Here is an 18,909-nt window from a genome sequence, read left to right as displayed (position 1 = left end):
TAGAGTGAAGTAATCAAAACAAAGGGGAAAATCTATAGCAGATGCCAACGACAGAAATGGAAAGAATGGCAATAGGAACCCAAACTGAATATTGTATAATGACCAAGCTTGGATCTACAAAACAGATAAGGAAATGTATGCCCCTTCTTTTTTTTGTAGAGATGTGGAGTACTACATATCCTGGTGTATCTGAAGACTGGCTTGCTTACTTTTGCTGAGAAGCTTTGTTTCTTCTTTATTGTAAGATAAAGCTCTCTGACTGGGGAAGAGGGATGTGTCTGGAAATGAAGGTGATGGCAAAACAAATGCCATTGATAGCACATTTTTTTAAAGGTAAAATAAACCTTGTTCTTGGAAAGCTAAATTAGGCACAGCAGTATGATATCTGCCATCTTGCTCAAGTCACTATCCAAGAGAATATGCCTGTTCTTGATTGGGCACATTTCATCAGAAGAATGACCAGATCTTGACTTATCCAGTGCTTTGCAAAGTCTGGTCTGGGGACCCACAGGAGTCCCCAGACCCTTTCATAATAATTCTGAGGCATTTTAATTTTTGATATGGTCCATATAACCTACATAAACAAAAGTTCTCTCTTGGAGGGCTCAATTATTTTTAGGAGTCCTTAGACCAAAAAACTTTGGGAACCACTATTCTAATCCAACCCACTCATTTTACAAGTGTCCTAGGGAGACCCAAGTAAGTTATCAATTTATTGACCATTAGTTTCTCTGTGTGAACTATTGCCTTCAGAATAGTTGGCTGTCTCTCTCTATGTGTTTACACATAGGTGGTTATGACTCATACAAAGCTTCAAGTTTCCAATGAGTTCTTCCAGGCCTCTGGAAAGAGATTCAGTCATATATGACATTAGTGTATTTCCCAGGTTTTGCCCAAAAAGTAAACTAAAAGTGTTAATATTCCTTAAAATGCTTAACTTACACCCACAAGATAGAAGAATTACCCCTAAGTATGGAAAAGCCCAGGTATTGTCATTGGGGGTTATTAACTATAATTTCCACTCGTTGAATGCAATTCTGCCTGATCCCGAACAAAGTTGGAGCACAAGAGCCCCTTATGTTCTTTACAGATGCTGTAACACAAAGAGCCAATGCAGAGCTAATGATATAAGATTTAAAGGTAATGACTTTGTTGGATTGTCTAAGAAGGCCATGTGAAATCTTTGATATGTTCGGTTGCTGGATGGTGAGAGTGTAACTAAACCCTGCTTCTGGAGGGTGGAAATAATTCAAGGAAGATAAATAACTCAGAACATGGGACAGTTTATCCTGAAAGAGATCCAAAGAGGTTAATTTATTCTCAAGACATGTAGTGAAAGTGGTGTGATGGAAAGAACACTGGATTTGGAGTCAGAAGACTTGGGTTCAAGGCTAGCACTGCCATTGTGTGTGTAGTCTTGGCTGTTACTTGCCCTCTTTAAACTCTCAACTACAAATGAAAGGGGTGGAGCAAATGATGCTGGAGGTGTTCTTCAGCATGAAATCTATGAATGTGTGACTAGAGATTCTGAAACAAAACTAATTTGTCAGAATGTTTGTAATTATCCAGCTTCATCATCCATGATGGTCATAGAGCAGCTACAATTGAACTCTTAATACCTCTGCCTTTGGAATGGTACATGAAGATACTGTCTGGAAGAGCAGCTAGATCGATTGACATGGAAGGAATTTGTTTAATAGATGACCATTTTGGGGCAGCTAGGTGGTGCAGTGGATAGAGTCAGGAGTCGGGAGTACCTGAGTTCAAATCTGGCCTCAGACCCTTGACGCTTACTAGCTGTGTGACCCTGGGCAAGTTACTTAACCCCAATTGCCTCACCAAAAAAAACCCCAACAACAAACAAACAAACAAAAAAAGAGATGACCATTTTTAAGCCTGTCAGGAATTTATTTTTAATATATTTAAAAGAGGCAAAGATTCCAAAAGAATGGAACAGATCATGAATAGTATTATTGGGGAAAAAAGATGAACTAGAAGATATAAGCAACTAATCCATATACTACTTTCTCTTCTCCATAAAATCTTCATGACGGTGGTCTGCGTATTTAGTAAGGGTACCCTTGATGAAGGTATGAGGAGGAGACAGGCTGGCTTCTCCAGGTGATTTTCTCACAGACCACATCTTTAACTGACTGGAAGGTGTAGAGATTATAGTCTCTGTGGTTTGCTAAAACCATCTGACTTGTAAAAACTAACTATCATCTTCAAGGTTCTCCTTAAACAAGATGTCTCCCATGAATCAAAGATCACAGATACAGTCAGAGAGTTTGAATTCAGAGATTGCCTCGTTGTCAGGTGAAATGTAAGACAGAGAGACATCCACTTGCCAAAGGCAGGGTCATGGAGGATGTCCCCTGTGAAATACAGATAGAAGTGGAATTTTCAAGTGAGGGAGGCTCCTCCTGTGCATTGAATTAAACTTCAGAGTACCATTGGCCTCCTTACTAAGACCTAAGCTACTCAGAAGACCAGCCTAACAGTACACACAGAACAAACCAAGTGGATGACCGGTACATGAAATCTAGATCAAGATACATGTTTGGGAACCTAATTCACTCAATTACTACATCAAAACATTCTAATTTTCTTGAACAGGAATGACAGATGAATAATGGGGTAGGTCTAGAACAGAATAAGGGTATAAGAGTGTGCTAGATTATATCTGGGAAATTACATATCATTCCCGGCTACCAAGGTCCTTTTAAAAAAAATCACCAATATTTTCCCAGTGATATTATCATAATCTCAGAAGATTCAAAACTGAAGTGACCCAATGGTCCATGAAAATCTGCGAGGATACAAGGTGACTTGATGGGGGCTTTGAGACCATTGTGAATCTGGATCTAGAAGCCAAATTCCTAGTTATAGCTCTTCCTGGCTATAATTTTCCTAGGTACTGATACTGTATTACTCTTTTCCCCTTTGGAATAAAAGTACAGGTTGCTTATAGCAAAATGCAAGTGATTTTGTTGTTGTCCAGCTGTTTTTTGGTTGTATCTGCCTCTTGGTGACTCCATTTGGAGTTTTCTTGGCAAAAATGCTACAGTGGTTTGCTATTTCCTTCTCTGGCCCATTTTACAGAGGAGGAAATTGAGGAAAACCAGGTGAAGTGATTTGCCTTGGATCACACAGCTAGTGTCTGAGGGCAAATTTGAACTCAGGAAGATGAGTCTTCTTGACTCCGGGCCTGGCACTCTATCCACTGTTCCACCTAACTGTACCCACACAAGTGGTAAGTTATAGCTAGTAATGGTCTCACCTTGAGCTTCCAAATTCCCCTTTATTTAGAAACTCTAAATGAGATAATATTTGTAGAGCATACTGCCAACCTTGGAGTACTACATAAGGCTAGTTATTCTTATTATAACCAGAGTTTAGATTTTTTTTTCAGGGCAATGAGGGTTAAGTGACTTGCCCAGGGTCACACAGCTAGTAAGTCTCAAGTGTCTGAGGCCGGATTTGAACTCAGGTATTCCTGACTCCAGGGTCAGTGCTCTATCCACTGTGCCACCTAGCTGCCCCTGCCTCTGACACTTATTAGCTGTGTGACCCTGGGCTAGTCACATCAATTGCCCCTAAAAAAAAAAAGGCATGCAGGGCCTTATCCAATCAACACTTGAACAGGGTGACTCAATCCTACCCTTTCAAATACAAAATCATAACTGATATGGGTTTATAAATTCAACTGGGGAGTGTGGGTGAGGAGAGAGACCGCAGGGCACAAGGACCCTGGGGAACCCCAGGGATACCAAGAGACAGCTGGGAATGGGGGTGGTGAGCCACACCATAGGATAGCTGCTCATTTTAATGGTTTACTCTTGTGAATTAGTTGCTGAGATCATTTGTTTCCACTCTGCTGAAGGAGTACAGGTGATGTCGGTGCCCTCACCCCAGCTGCTCTGCCCTCTTTGTACCGACTGCTCCCTAAGGGCCTTAAAACCTAAAATAAATTTAAACACTCCTACAAGAAAATCCACCTGGGGACAAGTGAGAAAGAGAGTCACAATGGAACTCTGAGTGTGGACCTGGAGTTCTTAGAACCACCTTCAATCCTCACCATCCATGGGCATCATAAGGACGATGCTGGCAGCTTTGGGAGGGCTTAATGGAAATGTTGGTGGGCTGCCACCTTGCCTTGGCTGCTTTGGGGGTGGCTCAATTCCATTCTGGCAAATGCTAAGTCATAACTGAAATGGGTCTAAAAAAGTGAAAGATAGAAAGCTGACCTCAGACAGCTTGGCCACTGGAAAAGAAAAATTTAAAAAACAACCCAGTAACAACTCAGTAAACTACTTTGTATTTAGATGACCACTGGAAGGACACCATTACCCCAAGCTTTTACAAAGTCATGCTTCATTTAGGACATACTGAGTCCGACTTTAGGCAGATGTAAAGAACAATTAGGCAGCTGTACACGTGCACACAGGCATATCAAGGATGAGGACTCCAAGCAACAGTTGACTCACCGGGAAGAAAGGCTCGGTTTCCCACTTTTGCTGCAGCTGGTATAAATTCCTGGACCATCATCAAAGAAACTCCCAAGTGCCAACTTCTGCCTGATGGATTCTCTCTCATTCTTCTGTGCCTAAAATTTCGGGAACAGAAGCAAAGGTACCGATAAGTGCGCCATGTCTGCCTTCACTGCTGTTTCTTAGGTCTGTAACACTAGAAGGGATTATGCCCACGTGGCGGGCTTATAACAAAGGTAGCAGGGACATTTGCGGGAGGCTGAAGTGAACTAGGAGGTGCTCTGGCTCAGTGCCCTGGGCTGCTCCTCTCTCTGCAATCCATTTTAATTTTTCATTTCATTTCAGCCTTTCTCTGGAATGCCTGTTATTCATTCTCTTGGCCCAGTCTGGTAGGAGGGGACAAGGTGATTCTGCCTTTCTCAGATGGCATTCCATCTACATGGGAGATATCTTGCATGCACCTGCTAATTTACATGGAAGCTTTCCCATTGGAATGTAAACTCCTTGAAGGCAGGCCGCCAACACTCACAAGATTACCTGGCACATAGTAGGTGCTTGATCAATGTTTGCTGATTCATTGATTGACGGGACTATGAGGAATTCCCTTTACTTGTCAACTTGTCTAAATAAAGTTAAATGGGGAAGGGATTCCCTCCAAACCAAGAGGTCTTTGTGTCAATGACATGGAGTCATGGATTTAGATCAGAAAGGGACCTCAGAGGTCATCTGACCCAATGCCCCCATTTTACAGGGAGGGAAACTGAGGCTTGGGAGAGTTAAGGTCACACAGACATAAAGGGTGGAACCAGACTCTAACCGAGTCTTCTGATTCCCAGTCACTTCCATTTCCAAGCTGCCATCTTGCATATCAACCCCTTCTCCCTGCCCCAACATTCTCTCCTCTAATCAACTAACCAACATGCATTCATTAAGTCCCCACATTGCACCAGGCACTCCTTCCACCCTCCTGAAGACCCATCCTGACGTTGCAAGGTTTGGAATATAGGAAAAGGATAATCATTAGCATTTACATAGCACTTTATAGAACACAGGTGATTTGCTATTTAAAGCAGGTAGGTAGCAGAGTGAGTAAAGCTGGGCCTGGAGTCAGGAAGAGCAGAGTTCAAATCCTGCCCTAGCACTTACTAGCTGGGTGACCCTGGGCAACTCACCACTACCCTGCTATTCAATGTAAGAATTCAAATAAATATTTGTTAAATAAGAAAATAAAATTCCCAATGATATATTTGGCACCGATGGTGTAGCTAAGGACAATATTCTTATTTTGTTTTGTTTTGTTTTGTTTTTCTGTGGGGCAATGAGGGTTAAGTGACTTGCCCAGGGTCACACAGCTAGTAAGTGTCAAGTGTCTGAGGCCAGATTTGAACTCAGGCTTTCCTGAATGCAGGGCCAGTGCTTTATCTACTGTGCCACTTAGCCGCCCCAGGATGACATTCTTATTGAAAAAGTTGGCTAATATCCTCTAGAAGTTAAAAGACCAAGAAAAAAAAGATTCAGGAATACGCCTTTGATTTCATGATTTGTAAGATTTAATCTGACAGTGGGGCAGATTTCTAGATATTTTTTCTTTTTTTCTTTTCTTTTCTTTTCTTTTTTCTTTTTTTTTTTTTTTTTGGTGAGAAAATTGGGGTTAAGTGACTTGCCCAGGGTCACACAGCTAGTGTCAAGTGTCTGAGGTAGAATTTGAACTCAGGTCCCCCTGAATCCAGGGCTGGTGTTTTTATCAGCCGAGCCACCTAGCTTCCCCCAGATTTCTATATTTTAATTTACACTGAGCATTAATTAGTCAGTCCCTCAAAGCTAACACTTGGCTCCACTCTATAACCATGTCCTCCTACTGTGAGGCAAAGCAGTAGAGTGGAAAGTGGAACAGTCTTGAAGTTATGAGTACCTGGGTTCAAATTGTACCTCTGAAACTTAATTACCTGTGTGGTGCTCGATATGTCACTTTCCTTTAATGAGCTTGTTTCCTGCTCCATATAATGAGGATAAACAATAACACCCACCTCACTGGAGCAATTGGAGAAATGTATGGAAAGTGTTTCACCAAGTATTGTACACATGCTAAAATGCTACGGAAGTGCTTGCTCTTTATTATTATCATCCTTATTGTTGTTGCTTATCCTATTCTAAGGCCGTTTTCTGAGTATAGCAGGATGCTTATGACTAAAAAAACCACAACATTTCAAAGATCTATGATTTTGTGAGGACGGAGACTCCCCCGACTGGTACATTTTATAAGCCTTAAATTAATATGTGATTTAGAAATGATGGAAGCTTTTAAAAAAACAAATAAAACTAAAAAACCTGGCCCAATATAGATGTACATATATACACACTTATTTATCTATAGGTATATATGTATAGATAGATAGATGGATGACCTGGGTCTCAGCTTCCTCATCTATTTGTCAAGGCCAGACAAAATCCATTCATATTCACAGTACCCACATCATATCTTCCCACCAAGCTCACTGCCTCCGGCCCTTAAAGACCCTCTCTTTAGATTCTCACGTGCTCCTACATCTTTTTCGGGGGCTTTCGTCTATGAAAGCCATTAGCCAACTCTCTCTGTAAGGATGCTGACCTCATCTATAAGACCAGTCCCAAATATATCATTATATATTGTAATTTCTTTCTTTCTTTTCTCTTGGACAATTCCATTGGGGGCAAATACAATTCCAAACATTTCAAATAATGGGTTGAGGCCAAACTTAGCATCACTTATTACGCAAGTGCTGCAGCCGGGGCCAGATGAATCTATTTTTTCCTGAGTGAGCCCGTGGGCATCTATATGCATTTGTAAGTTTCAAAGCCCCATTGTTTCCCCAGGAATAGCATCCTCTGGGTTCTTCCCTCCTCTGACCCCATGAGCCCAAATCAATGAGGCAGGGAGGGGAACAGCTGCACATCGCCCATGAATCTCCCCAGAACATGGGGAGCTTTGGCAAATCTCTTTTTTGGCTGTGGCTGGAACAAGCTGTGCCCATTTCAACTCTGAAAAATCAACTTTTCGAAGTACTCTAAACACACACGGGGGTGGGGGGCATCTTCAGGCTGGTTGTGATCATGAAAAGCAAAGAATCACTGATTCCCCTCCTGAGAGTCGGAAGGTGTCTCAGAGGCTGCCTCGTTCAACCCCCTCATTTAGGGAGGCCAGGAGAGGTTGAGTCACTTGTCCGACGTCAAGCCGGCAGTAAGCATCAGAGGTGGAATGGATTCTCTACCCTCTGGTTCCAAATCCCTTCTTTCCACTGTAATTGAGGTGCAGAGTCTCGTCTTTATGAAGCAGGAAAGCAGTTCAAAACCCCCCAAAACAAAAATCATCTTTGGATTCAGCTGTATTTAGCCCTGGGCTATCACTGCCCATATCTTCCTGCTGAATTCCCCTGTGCCACTTTCTGTAGCAAGACTGCCAGAGCTCACAATGACTAACAGGAGCAAAACTGGAACTTGCCCCTGGCTAACAGAGCTTTGCCACAGGGCACCAACATGGTGGGGGAAGGGGAGGAAAGGGAATCCTTCCTCCTATCTATCTCCATCTCCACCCCTTACTTCATAGTCCTGAAAAGTCATGGGACATGATGACCCCTCATCCCCACTCCAGCAGCCACTGAATTCCTGCTTTCAAATACAATTGCCCAGGCAGAGGTCTGGCCACTATAATGCTTAACGGTAGGGCTGTAAGAGCCCAAGAACCTTTCGGAAACAATCCAATTCCCCCACTGCTCCTTCCCCACCCCACTCCCCTCCCCCATGCTTATATTTGTAGTCAGCTAGGTGGGGCAGCGTAGAACAGAGGATTTGAGTCAGGAAGATCTGAGTTAAAATTTTACTTCGGACACGTACTAGCTGTGTGACCCTGGGAAAGGCCCTTAACTTTTCTCAGCTTGTTTTCTCAACTACAAAATGGGGATCATCAGGTTGGAGCTGGAAGGGACTCCAAAGGAGATCTAATGCAACCATCTTGTTTGCCAGATGAGGAAGCTGAGACCCAGGTCATCCATCTGTCTGTCCCTCTCTCCATCCATCTGTCTGTCCCTCCCTCCATCCATCTGTAGATACGCATAGACATATATACATATGTGTCTAAGTATTGCACATATCTGGATGTATGCCCAAAGTCACAGAGGTAGCATTGGGACCCAGGCTCTGATCCCAGAGCCAGAGCTCCTTCTACAGGCTTCTTTCCAATTTTATGTGAAGAAAAAGAAGTCCCCATGTGTTAAATGACTGGCCGAAAGTCAGTGGCAGGAGCAGAATTTGAACCAAGGTCTTCAGACTCTGAGCCAGCGTTATGTCCACTGTGCCGATCTAGATGGCCCCACTTCCTCCTCATGGCCTCTTCCCCTTTCCCAGATGCCCTTCCTGCTCTTAGATCTCTGGGTGCTTCTTTTATCCCAGTAACAGATGCCTTTTTCACTGGGTCCTTCCTCTTGGCTTTCATGAGCATCAACAGCCTCATTCAGGCTTCACCTCCTCATGGTTGGATAAGAACATCAACCTTTCCCTCATCCCCGCGACTCGATGACCACCACCAAGCTCTGTTCTCAGCCTGTCTCTCTCCTCCTCAGGCACCCACAACGACTTCTGATGGACTATTTTCATAATCGATTATGAACATAAATATATATGCACATGAATATATTTTTTTTGCAGGGCAATGAGCATTAAGTGACTTGCCCAGGGTCACACAGTTAGTAAGTGTCAAATGTTTCAAGCCGGATTTGAACTCAGGTCCTCCTGAATCCAAGGCCAGTGCTTTATCCACCCCGCCACCTAGCTGTCCCCATACATGAATATTATTAATAATAGCAGTACCCTGATAATTTCTTTAGTAAAATTCGAGGCACTTTCATATATGTTAGCTAATTTGCTTGATTTCTTGGAGGCAGCTAGGTGATGCAGTGGCTAGAGTTCTGGGCTTGGAGTCAGGGAGACCTGAATTCTAATCCTGCCCCTGATACTTACCAACCCTGGGAAGTCACTCAACTTTTTTGAGCCACAGTTTCTTCATCTGCAAAAAGAGGTGGTTGGGGTAAATGGACTTTCAAGTCCTTTGTAGCTTTAAATCTACCCTCCTCTGATGCTCACAGTTACCTACAAGGTAAGTAGAGCAGGTATTATAATGTATTATTTTATAGGTAAGGAAATGAGGATCGGAGAGGTTGAGGACCTTGCCCCAAGTCATTGGGCTAGTGAGCAGTAGGGCCAGATCTCGGGCTCAGGCATCCTGACTCTCAGTCCAGGGGCCTTTCTCCACTCCCAAGCTGCCTTTTTACTAAGGAATGGGACAACTTTGCCCTGGAAAGGACCTTCAAAGCCATGGAGAAGAGACTCCTGAAATACATCAAAGGGTGGGACCCAGGCAGCCTGGGGAGTCTGAGGGAGGACCACCCCTCCAATCATGATGCAAGGGAAGCTGCCCACAATCATAGGCCCCATTTCACAGGACTGAAGACATCCAAGCTCTCCATTTTCCAGATTTGGCTCCCATCCATCTTGGCAGGCTCCCCCACATCCTCCACCTGTGACCTCCTAGTTGCTTCTTACACATCACCTTCTGTGTCCTACCTTTATGCATGGGATGTAGCCCAAGAATCTCAGAACTGGAAGATTCCTAACTTGTCCCAGAAGGGACTTGTCCAGGGTCACACAGCTACTAAGTATCTGAGGCAGGATTAGAACTCAGGTCTTCCTGACTCTGACTTCCCTTTGACTCTTAGAACCCTTAGCTCCCTTCAAGGCCTAGGTCAGGTGCCCTCTACTACAAGAACTTTCCAGATTCACCCAGTTCTTGGTGCCCCTCTGTGCCCCCTGCCAGATTACATCACATTAATTATCTATATTTTGCTGTATACCCTTAGTAGCAGAAGGTTATACTGGAGGACAGGACCTGTTTGTTTCTGCATCCTCTGCTCCTAGCGCGAGGCCTGGCCCATAAGTGCTCAATAAGAACTTGGTTGAAATAAACAGGAGGAGAAAACTGTCAGCCTCCGAGGTCTAGTGCTTCACCCACAGTCCCCCAGCTCCCAAGGGTCTGGAGGAAGTGTGGCCGCTGGGCAGAGCACTAGTTCTGGAGATAGAGTGCTTCGTGGTGGTCACAACACAGACTTCACGCTTAACATAGAATTAGAGCTAGAAGGGACCTCAGCTGCATTACAGATGAGTAAACTGAGGCTCAGAGAGGTGAATGCTAATAGTGTTTTGAACTGTCGGGTCTTAATGGATATATGTTAAATCAGGTCCAAAGAAGGTTTTCTTTTTCTCCCTTAATCCTTAATTCCTTTAATTGCACATTAGGTTGTTTTTCCACAGGCCCTCAGGTGCTCCTCCCCTCCAAAGCAGTAAATAAGCATTAAGCACCTACTATGCACCAGGCACCGTGCTAAGAGTTTTACAAGATATATACAAAATAAATAAGAAGAGAAACGATAGGAATAAATAAATAATTCACTTCAAGGATCATTTGGGGAGAGGGGGCGCATCAGCCCTTGGGGAAGATCAGGAAAGAGTTCCTTACTTTGCTTCATCAGATCAAATCCTAATTCCTCAAACTAGTCTAGTCCTACCTTAGAGATCCAATGTTTGTTTTCTCCCTTCACGATGTCCAAGAGGGCTTCCCTGAACCCCTCAGAGAAGCCTCTTTAGGTCTCTTTGGTGCAAGCCCCACCGCTTCCTGGTTCTATAGCTTGGCCCAGCTAGAAGGGACCTGAGAGGACATCAGATCCCACCCTAGAGTGGCATACTGATCACTAGAGCCATCCCTAAGGTGGGTCAACTGGACCTCTGTCCCAGAGTGTCCACATTCAGAGAACAGGATGCTCCTCAGCAGGTAGAAAAACAAGTGAACCTAGCATTAGTTAACAAGAATAATTAGTTAAATTAGGAAGCTACCAGTTGGGGCCCTTCCTCCCCCCCAGTGACTAATTCAGTTCAGGTGAGCTCTCCCACCTCCAGTTGGCCCCACACAGCCGGCTCCCTAGTCCTCCAGCAAAGGCCTCCTGGTACCCCAGGGCATGGCTTCCTAACAGTCACTCCCTACCCCATTGGGCCATTCCAAGGCCCAAAGTTTCTTTCCCCCACCCTTGGCTGAATTCATTTTACAAAGTTGTTTTGAGAGCATCTTCCATGATGCTTTGGCCTATGCTCAGAATTGCTTTTTAGGAAGCTGATACTATCCTTTCCCCCCACAAATTTATTGATACAAATGTAAGGTTTAAATAGCTATATGTGGACGAAAATGTTATCCACATAGACATATATTCTCTCTCTCTCTCTCTCTCTCTCTCTCTCTCTCTCTCTCTCTCTCTCTCTCTCTCTCTCTCTCTCTCACACACACACACACACACACACACACACACACACCCTTCCATTTGAATTGACTTCACGTGGCACATTCCCAATAGGTCCCAGAACGAGGCTAATTTAGTTCGTAAGTTGTTTGTGTTCTTCCCAGGTTTTGCCATATGGTCTGTTTTGAAGCAATTAGCATGAGCCCCCGGCCTCCCTGGGATCTCCAGCCTCGTGATTTCTGGCATCCTCACCCTCGGCAGAAGCTGCAGGGCATAAGGATGTGAATCCGGATCCCCTGATGCACAATGCTATTCTCTAATAAAAGAAGGTTCCTCTTGTTCCCTTCCTTGGCCATGTGAAGGCAGCCCGGTAGGAGTAGAGCATTTTACTTAAGTCATGGGCTACCCATCTGAAAAATCATCTGGAATCATGGGGAAGATGTCACCAAACCATTTATACCCTTAGACAAAGCAGCCCCATGCTACAAGGACCCTCCCCCAGGAGGGCAATGACAAAAATACCTGTCCACAACAACTCCCTTTGTGGGAGCACAACTTTGGAAACAAAGTGGGTGCCCATCATCTGGAGAATGGCTGGACAAAGAATGTTGTGTGAGTGGACAATAATGGCGCACGGTTGGGCTAGAAGAAGTAGAGAATGTGAGGGACCAGAATCCTGTGCGACCTTGGGCAGCCCCCCTGGCTGCCTCATCTGTAAGACTGGGGAGAGTGAGGTCCCTTCTGGATCTAAAGCACGACCAATAACTATAAGGTTTCTTCTTTTCCTTTGCTGTCATCGATTAGACACTTGTCCAGTCTTTACTATTTATGATTCTTTCTGATCTCTGAATCGTAAGTCCCCATACTAGACACTTAGGAACTAACTGGTTAGCAAGGGGAAGCCTGGAAAAGGCCTCTTGCTGAAGATGGGAAGTGAGCTGATTCTTGAAGCAGGGGAAGAAGACAGGAGGCAGAGGTGAAGAGGGAGGGCATGCCAGGCATCAGGAACAGCCAGGGCAAAGGTGTGGCTGGGAGACAGTGTCATTTGTGAGGAGCCAGGGTACATGGATCTGAGGGTGCACCAAGGGGTACCTAATGTTGGCTCCTGTAATCCAAGAACAGGCTTCCTGAGAGATTCACTGTTGTGGCTTCGTTGGTCCAAGATGTACAAACATGATCCTTTGGAATGGAATTGTTGAAAGGGGAGAAGGGAGCTCAGAACTTGGTTGAACTTCCTTATTTTACAGATGAGGAAATTGAGGCTCAGAGAAGCTCATTCCTTTGCCCAAGGTCCCTTAGCTAGTTCATGCCAGAGCCAGAGGTAGAATTTGAGTCCCCCAGCTCCCTGCTCAGCATTTTTTCCAATCTACCACCAGGCTTCACATATCCCATAAGGGCAGGGGAGCCAGGAGTCCCCTGTGCCAGCCCACAGAAGACCTGATGAAGTTGGGGAAACTGAAGAGCCCGAGAGAGGGGGTTCGAGGGCCTGTGGCAGGTGCCCTGCTCCTTTTTTAGTTTGGAGAGTTTTGCAGAGTGCTGGCATGTTCCCAGGCCCAGCAGAGGAATGGGGACCTTGGACACAGCCCAACTGATTTTTAATAAGCAGAAGGGTGAGAACTGTTTTTTTCACTATGCATCCTTAAATATAAAATACCTTTGCATGGGGTAGCCACTGCCAAATTGGGCCAGATACGACATTACTCTATGAGTACTATGTATAGGCTTATTGAAATAAAATATTTTATTCCAACACCATAAAACAAAGCCATTAAGCAAGGACCCCCTCCACAAGGTGTTGTGATGGGCAGAGGGGATACACAATTGAAAAATGGCACCATCTCTAATAGTGAGGCACTTACAACCTAGAAAGGTTTGTATGAGAAGGAGCATATTTCAGAAAAGGGGGTGAGAGGGTTGCTAAGAGAGATGAAGGCAAAGTGTTCTCTAGGAGAATTCTCAAGGAGGGTTAGAGTACCACTTTCAGGGGTTGTTGGGAAATCAGGGAAGGCTTGATGAAGGAGGCAGCTCCTTATGTCAGCTTTGAAGGAAGAGAAGGATTGTTTGCAAGGCAGAGATGAGGAGAAAATGCCTTTTAGCTGGGGAAGGGAGTGACTTGCAGGAAGCCATGGCAGGAACAAGCAATATCTAGTAATCTGGGATGTCCAGGGAGCACCTTCTCCCCTGATCCAGGGGGATCGAAATCATTCAGTTTTGGAACTGTGCTGGGGCTGAGCCATCCTGATTGGTGGGCGCGCGAAAATGCCCTCAAACCACCATCAAGAGCGGGGCCCAGACCGTGATTCCTATCCAATCCTCCCATCCACCTCAGAGTCTTGTCACCCGTTCCATCCTTCCCTTGCATTTCTCCTCTTGCTCTGTTTCACTCGCCAGTCCTGAGCCTTCACCCTTCCCTAAGTGTGACTCTCCTTTATGTGTTGTCTTCCTTTATTAGAATGTGGAGGGCAGGGGCTGTCTTACTTTTCTGCTTTAACTCTTAGCACCTGTTCAGTACCCAAAGTAAGTGCCTAATAAATATTCACCCACCCTTAGTTGCTAGTTTGGCTGGCATACAGGATGCAGGAAAGGAAACATGTTTGTCAAGGTTGGGGACGGGTGGTGGCCAAAGACATGAAGTGGCCACCATCGTAACAGGTATTCATGGGGTCCAGGCTCAGGATGCTGGCATATCCAACTGACAGGATTAGGGTCTACTTAGGGGAATTTAGGGGTTAAATGAAGGAACCAAGAAAGCAAGCAATCACAAGGTTCAGTATCAGATCCTAAAATGGGGATATGAAAATCAAAGACAGGCCAAGTTTTCCTCCTGTAAGACAAGACCAGGATCAAATGTCAGACTGGGTGCTAGGAACCTCTGAGGTCATCTTGTTTACCTCTGGGACTTCCTGCATAAACAACTCTTCAAGGCCAGTCTCAACTTTCTAATTCATCCCCTCCTCCCAGCCCTAAGACATAATTTCACATTGCCAGACAGTCTCTGCTACTGAGGTCATCTCTATCTTATCCACTGGGATATCTTTGAAGTATAAAGGAGAGTCTGCCCATCACCACCACCATCCCAGCATCCACACCACAGCCAACACTGATGCTGCAAAACACATCCTAACTGTTCATTAAAGTTTTGGCTGCTCAGCACCCAGGCAAATCCAACATCAAAGTCAAGTCCAATAGTTGAAGATGTAAAATCAAAGGAAGCAGGCCTGTGAGTAGCCTGTAAGGATCCTGGGAGATATGATAACAATAACAATAATAATGATAATTAGCATTTATATGGCACTGTAAGGCTCCCAAAGAGCTTTATTTATGCTATCTCACTTAATCTTCACAACAACCTAGTTCTATAGGCACTGTTACTCCCATTTTACAGATGAAACTGAACCCAATTTGGCCATCACACACTTGTCTCATCAGACACTTGTCTGGGGGCAAGATTTGAACTTAGGTCTTCCTGCCTCCAAGTATAGCCCTCTACCCACTGTGCCACCAACTTACCTGAAAGAGAAAACAGAATGGGGGGGATCAAGAAAAGGGAGAAGAAGGCAAATGAGGGAGAAAGGGAAGATGGAAAGATGGGGAAAAGACAGGTACAATGTGAAAAAACTGAGACCAACTTTGGAATTATAATTCACTCGACAACTTAATAATTGCCTAAAACATGCAACTGTCCTTGCCTTTTAGCAGCCGCTGCCATCAAAGGGTGCGTGATAACAACAAAGTCTATACAAAGTCATTTCAAGAAGGCAAGAAAACAGTAGTGGGGGATGGGAGTTTGAATGGCTAGTCCGATTCAAAATGTAGGTGGGAGGCCGACTATTGAGGGCTTCGAATGCCAGACCGAGGAGTTTATATTTTATCCTAGAGTCAGGGAGGAGCCCCTGGAGATTTCTGTCTGGGCAAGTGACAAGATCGGGTCTGTGCTGCAGCAATATCAATTAGGCAGCCATGTGGCAGATAGGCTATAGCATCAATATCCTAAAAATGGACAATGTTGCCGACTTTTATGAACTAATGAAGAAAGAAATGAGCAGAACCAGGGACAACAATGTATACAAAGACAACAGTCCTGTAAAAACAGACAAATCTCAGAGCTGTAAGGACTATGATCAATACAATGCCCATCCATGGCTGCAGAGGACTGACGATGAAAACATGCTTTCCATTACAGAGAGGTGATGGGTGTGCCTTAAAGTTAAGGCACAGGATGATAGATACAGGTATACACATGTATGCATATACACACACACAAACACATTTTGTATATAGCCATTGGTACAATTTGTTTTATTTGATGATGGATATTTGTTATGAGAAATTTGTTTTTCTTTCTTTTATTCCCCCAATGGGGAATGTGTGTGTGTGTGTGTGTGTGTGTGTGTGTGTGTGTGTGTAGGTTCTTACTGTGAAATGTTGTATACAATTGTATACAATTTCAGATGATGTCACCGTAGTATTAATTTTATTGAACTGTCTTTCTTTGTTTCAAGAGACTTCTCATAAAGGAGGAGCAATCCGTACATGTTTGTAATGTAAAAGAACACCCCCCCCTTTTAACAAAAAGATTGAGTGGTGGTGAAAATAGAGGGGGTGGGGAGAGCACAAAAACAATGAGACCAGCTCAGAGATAATAGCAAAGTCCATGTGAAAGATGATGATGGTGGTGGTGGTGGTGATAGCTCTCATTTCTATAACACTTTAATGTTTGCCAGGCACTTATAATTCGGTGCTTTTAAATATCCCTATGAGTAGGTGTTATTATTATCTCCATTTTACAGACAAGGAAACCGAGGCAGATAATGATCAAGCGATTTGTTCATAGTCCCGTAGCTAGCAAGTGTCTGAGGTAGGATTTGAATGCAGGTCTTTCTGACTCCAAGTCATACATGCAATCTACTTTACCACCCAGCTGCCAGATGACTCTGGTGGAGAGAGTGAGGTTGGTGACCTTCCACAGCCCTCCCTCACTTAAATCCAATTCAGGGCAAGTCATGACATCACCTCCCCAGTGTCATGGTCCTCTTCCAGAACCAAGAACAAACAATGACAATGTTTCAAGTAACTCAAAGTCCCTTCAGCACTATAAGGATGGGAACCTGTGAGAGCTAAGAGAGGAGACTCCTACTTCTTTCTCCCTTCTAATTTTATGGTAAGAGGAATCCTTAGCTATGATGGCTACTATTTATTGTGGCTTCTAAAAAACACTCATTTCTATTCATCTTCAAAAGAACAAAAGCACAGCTGTGAGTGAGTATATCTTAAATATTGTTCTTTCTAGCTTTACCCAGGCCAACTGTAATTTTTTATTTAGATATTTATACACACATTTATGTATATATATTTTTTAAAAATAGTGCAGGTGAACCTTTTTTGCCTGATCAACAGAGCCCATCAACATCCCTTTAATGTAACTCAGAATGACCTTTTGGGGGTTTTGTTTTCTAACTTATACCTACTTTCTTTGCTGAAAAAAATCAGAGGCTACTTTGTACATAATTTCCATCATTTTCTTCCATCTTCCTCACTCAGTATAATTTGATTTACTGTCCAACAACGGCTGCATATCCGCTCAATTTTGCAAGTCTACTGGGTACGTACAGTGATATTTGATTTGATAAGCCCATGAGATTGGCTTTCTAGTGTCTGCTGGCTATGGCCTGAAACCCATCTATTTCATGGGGAGTTGCTAAAAACAAATTAAGAGATGTTAAGTAGTAAAGAAAGGAGAAAGATGGTCTGGATATTGTAGATGGAAGACTCTGGAAAGCCAGCTGTCTCCTTCAGCATCCCATCTGGCTGGAAATGAGTTTTTAGAAGCCACATTTTTTTATTACCATATCCCCATTATTACCAGACAACAGTGCTGTTCCATCTTGTCGGCCATTAGGCCTTTCCTTCAGGAAAGGGAGCAGTTACATCACCTTTTCCTTCCTCTGCCACCAGAGAATCTAATTTTAATTACAGGGAAGTGACCTTGACTAGAGGACTGCTTTGTTTGCTTTCCAAATGCTCCTGGTAAAAATCAACTAAAGACATCCGTCAATGCCTTGTCCATCAATACAACTGGTCTGTACAACTCTATGCACAACCAACAGATGTGCTCATTCACACATCTGAGGAGTATCTCATTTTTGCCGTAGGCAAGAAGATAGCAAGATATCAGGGGAGAAGCTGTTAGAAAATGACAATAGTAAATTCTCCATGTTTTATTAGATCCTCTTTCTCATCTGATAAATTCTGTTTTTGTCATGTGTATTTCCCTGGCAACTCATCAGAGGCCTCCAGCCTAGTGGCACCTTTTAGAATGGGACCAGCACCCAGCTAGGGTGCTATTGGAATAGCGATTCAAACCAGGAATCTGAACTCCCTTTGCCTGAAAAGGTGGGCATACTTGTAGTTAAGGGAGAAAAACATACCAGTTATATGGATACCACATACATGACATTTCTCATTATTAAGAACAGAGCAAGGGATATAAATGTATTCTGGAAATCTCTGGCCAGGGACATGTCCTGGGAGCCTCATCTATTGGTCCTTTGTATTAACCATCAGCCTCCATTTCCTTTGAAATCAGCCTGAACATTCCTTAGTTAGAATGAGATAATGGTTCAACAATGCAACTCTGTTTTGTTTGCCTTTTTTTTTTTTTTTGGGGGGGGTAAGGCTATTTCAGACTTGGTTTCCTGCTTTTCTTTTCGATGTTTCAGATTACTGGCATACTGTTCACTTGTTCCAGAAACCTGGAACTGACTTTTCTAAGTCTCAGAAAGTCAACACAAATCAATACTTGATCTCCTCGGCATTGATAAGAACCGCTTACATTTTCACAAGCCCATCTCGATGTCTACTTTGTGTGTTCAGGGCCAATGAAGGAATGAAGTTCAAGAACAAAAATATCACCTGTCAGCATTGTAAGTATCATGGAAATTAATCCCAGGGGTGTTTTTTGAAGGGGTCCACAGGATATGGATTCTACTGATTGTCTGCTCTCCCAGACTTCTTCCCCACAGGAAGGTAGCAGCCAAGAGGTGTTCAGGTTTTGTGACTTGGGAACCTGTCACCCTCTCTTGGTCTCACGTTGCTGTTCTGTA

At 43.8% G+C, this 18,909-nt stretch overlaps 1 protein-coding gene across 6 annotated transcripts in view; it reads right to left on the bottom strand.

Annotated features, from left to right (window-relative positions):
• LOC122749242 (schwannomin-interacting protein 1) overlaps window positions 1-18,909 on the bottom strand; it is an 830,285-nt gene that overhangs the window by 41,024 nt on the left and 770,352 nt on the right. For all 6 annotated transcript variants that reach the window (XM_043995506.1, XM_043995507.1, XM_043995509.1 and 3 more), the window contains one exon: window positions 4,488-4,606. In XM_043995506.1, coding sequence (XP_043851441.1) covers window positions 4,488-4,606 — 119 coding nt within the window. The remainder of the gene's footprint in view (window positions 1-4,487; window positions 4,607-18,909) is intronic.

The sequence above is a fragment of the Dromiciops gliroides genome, chromosome 3, assembly GCF_019393635.1.
Source record: "Dromiciops gliroides isolate mDroGli1 chromosome 3, mDroGli1.pri, whole genome shotgun sequence".
Taxonomy (NCBI): Eukaryota; Metazoa; Chordata; class Mammalia; order Microbiotheria; family Microbiotheriidae; genus Dromiciops; species Dromiciops gliroides.
Note: the sequence above shows the minus strand (reverse complement) of the source record. Positions and strands in the feature narration are given on the sequence as shown.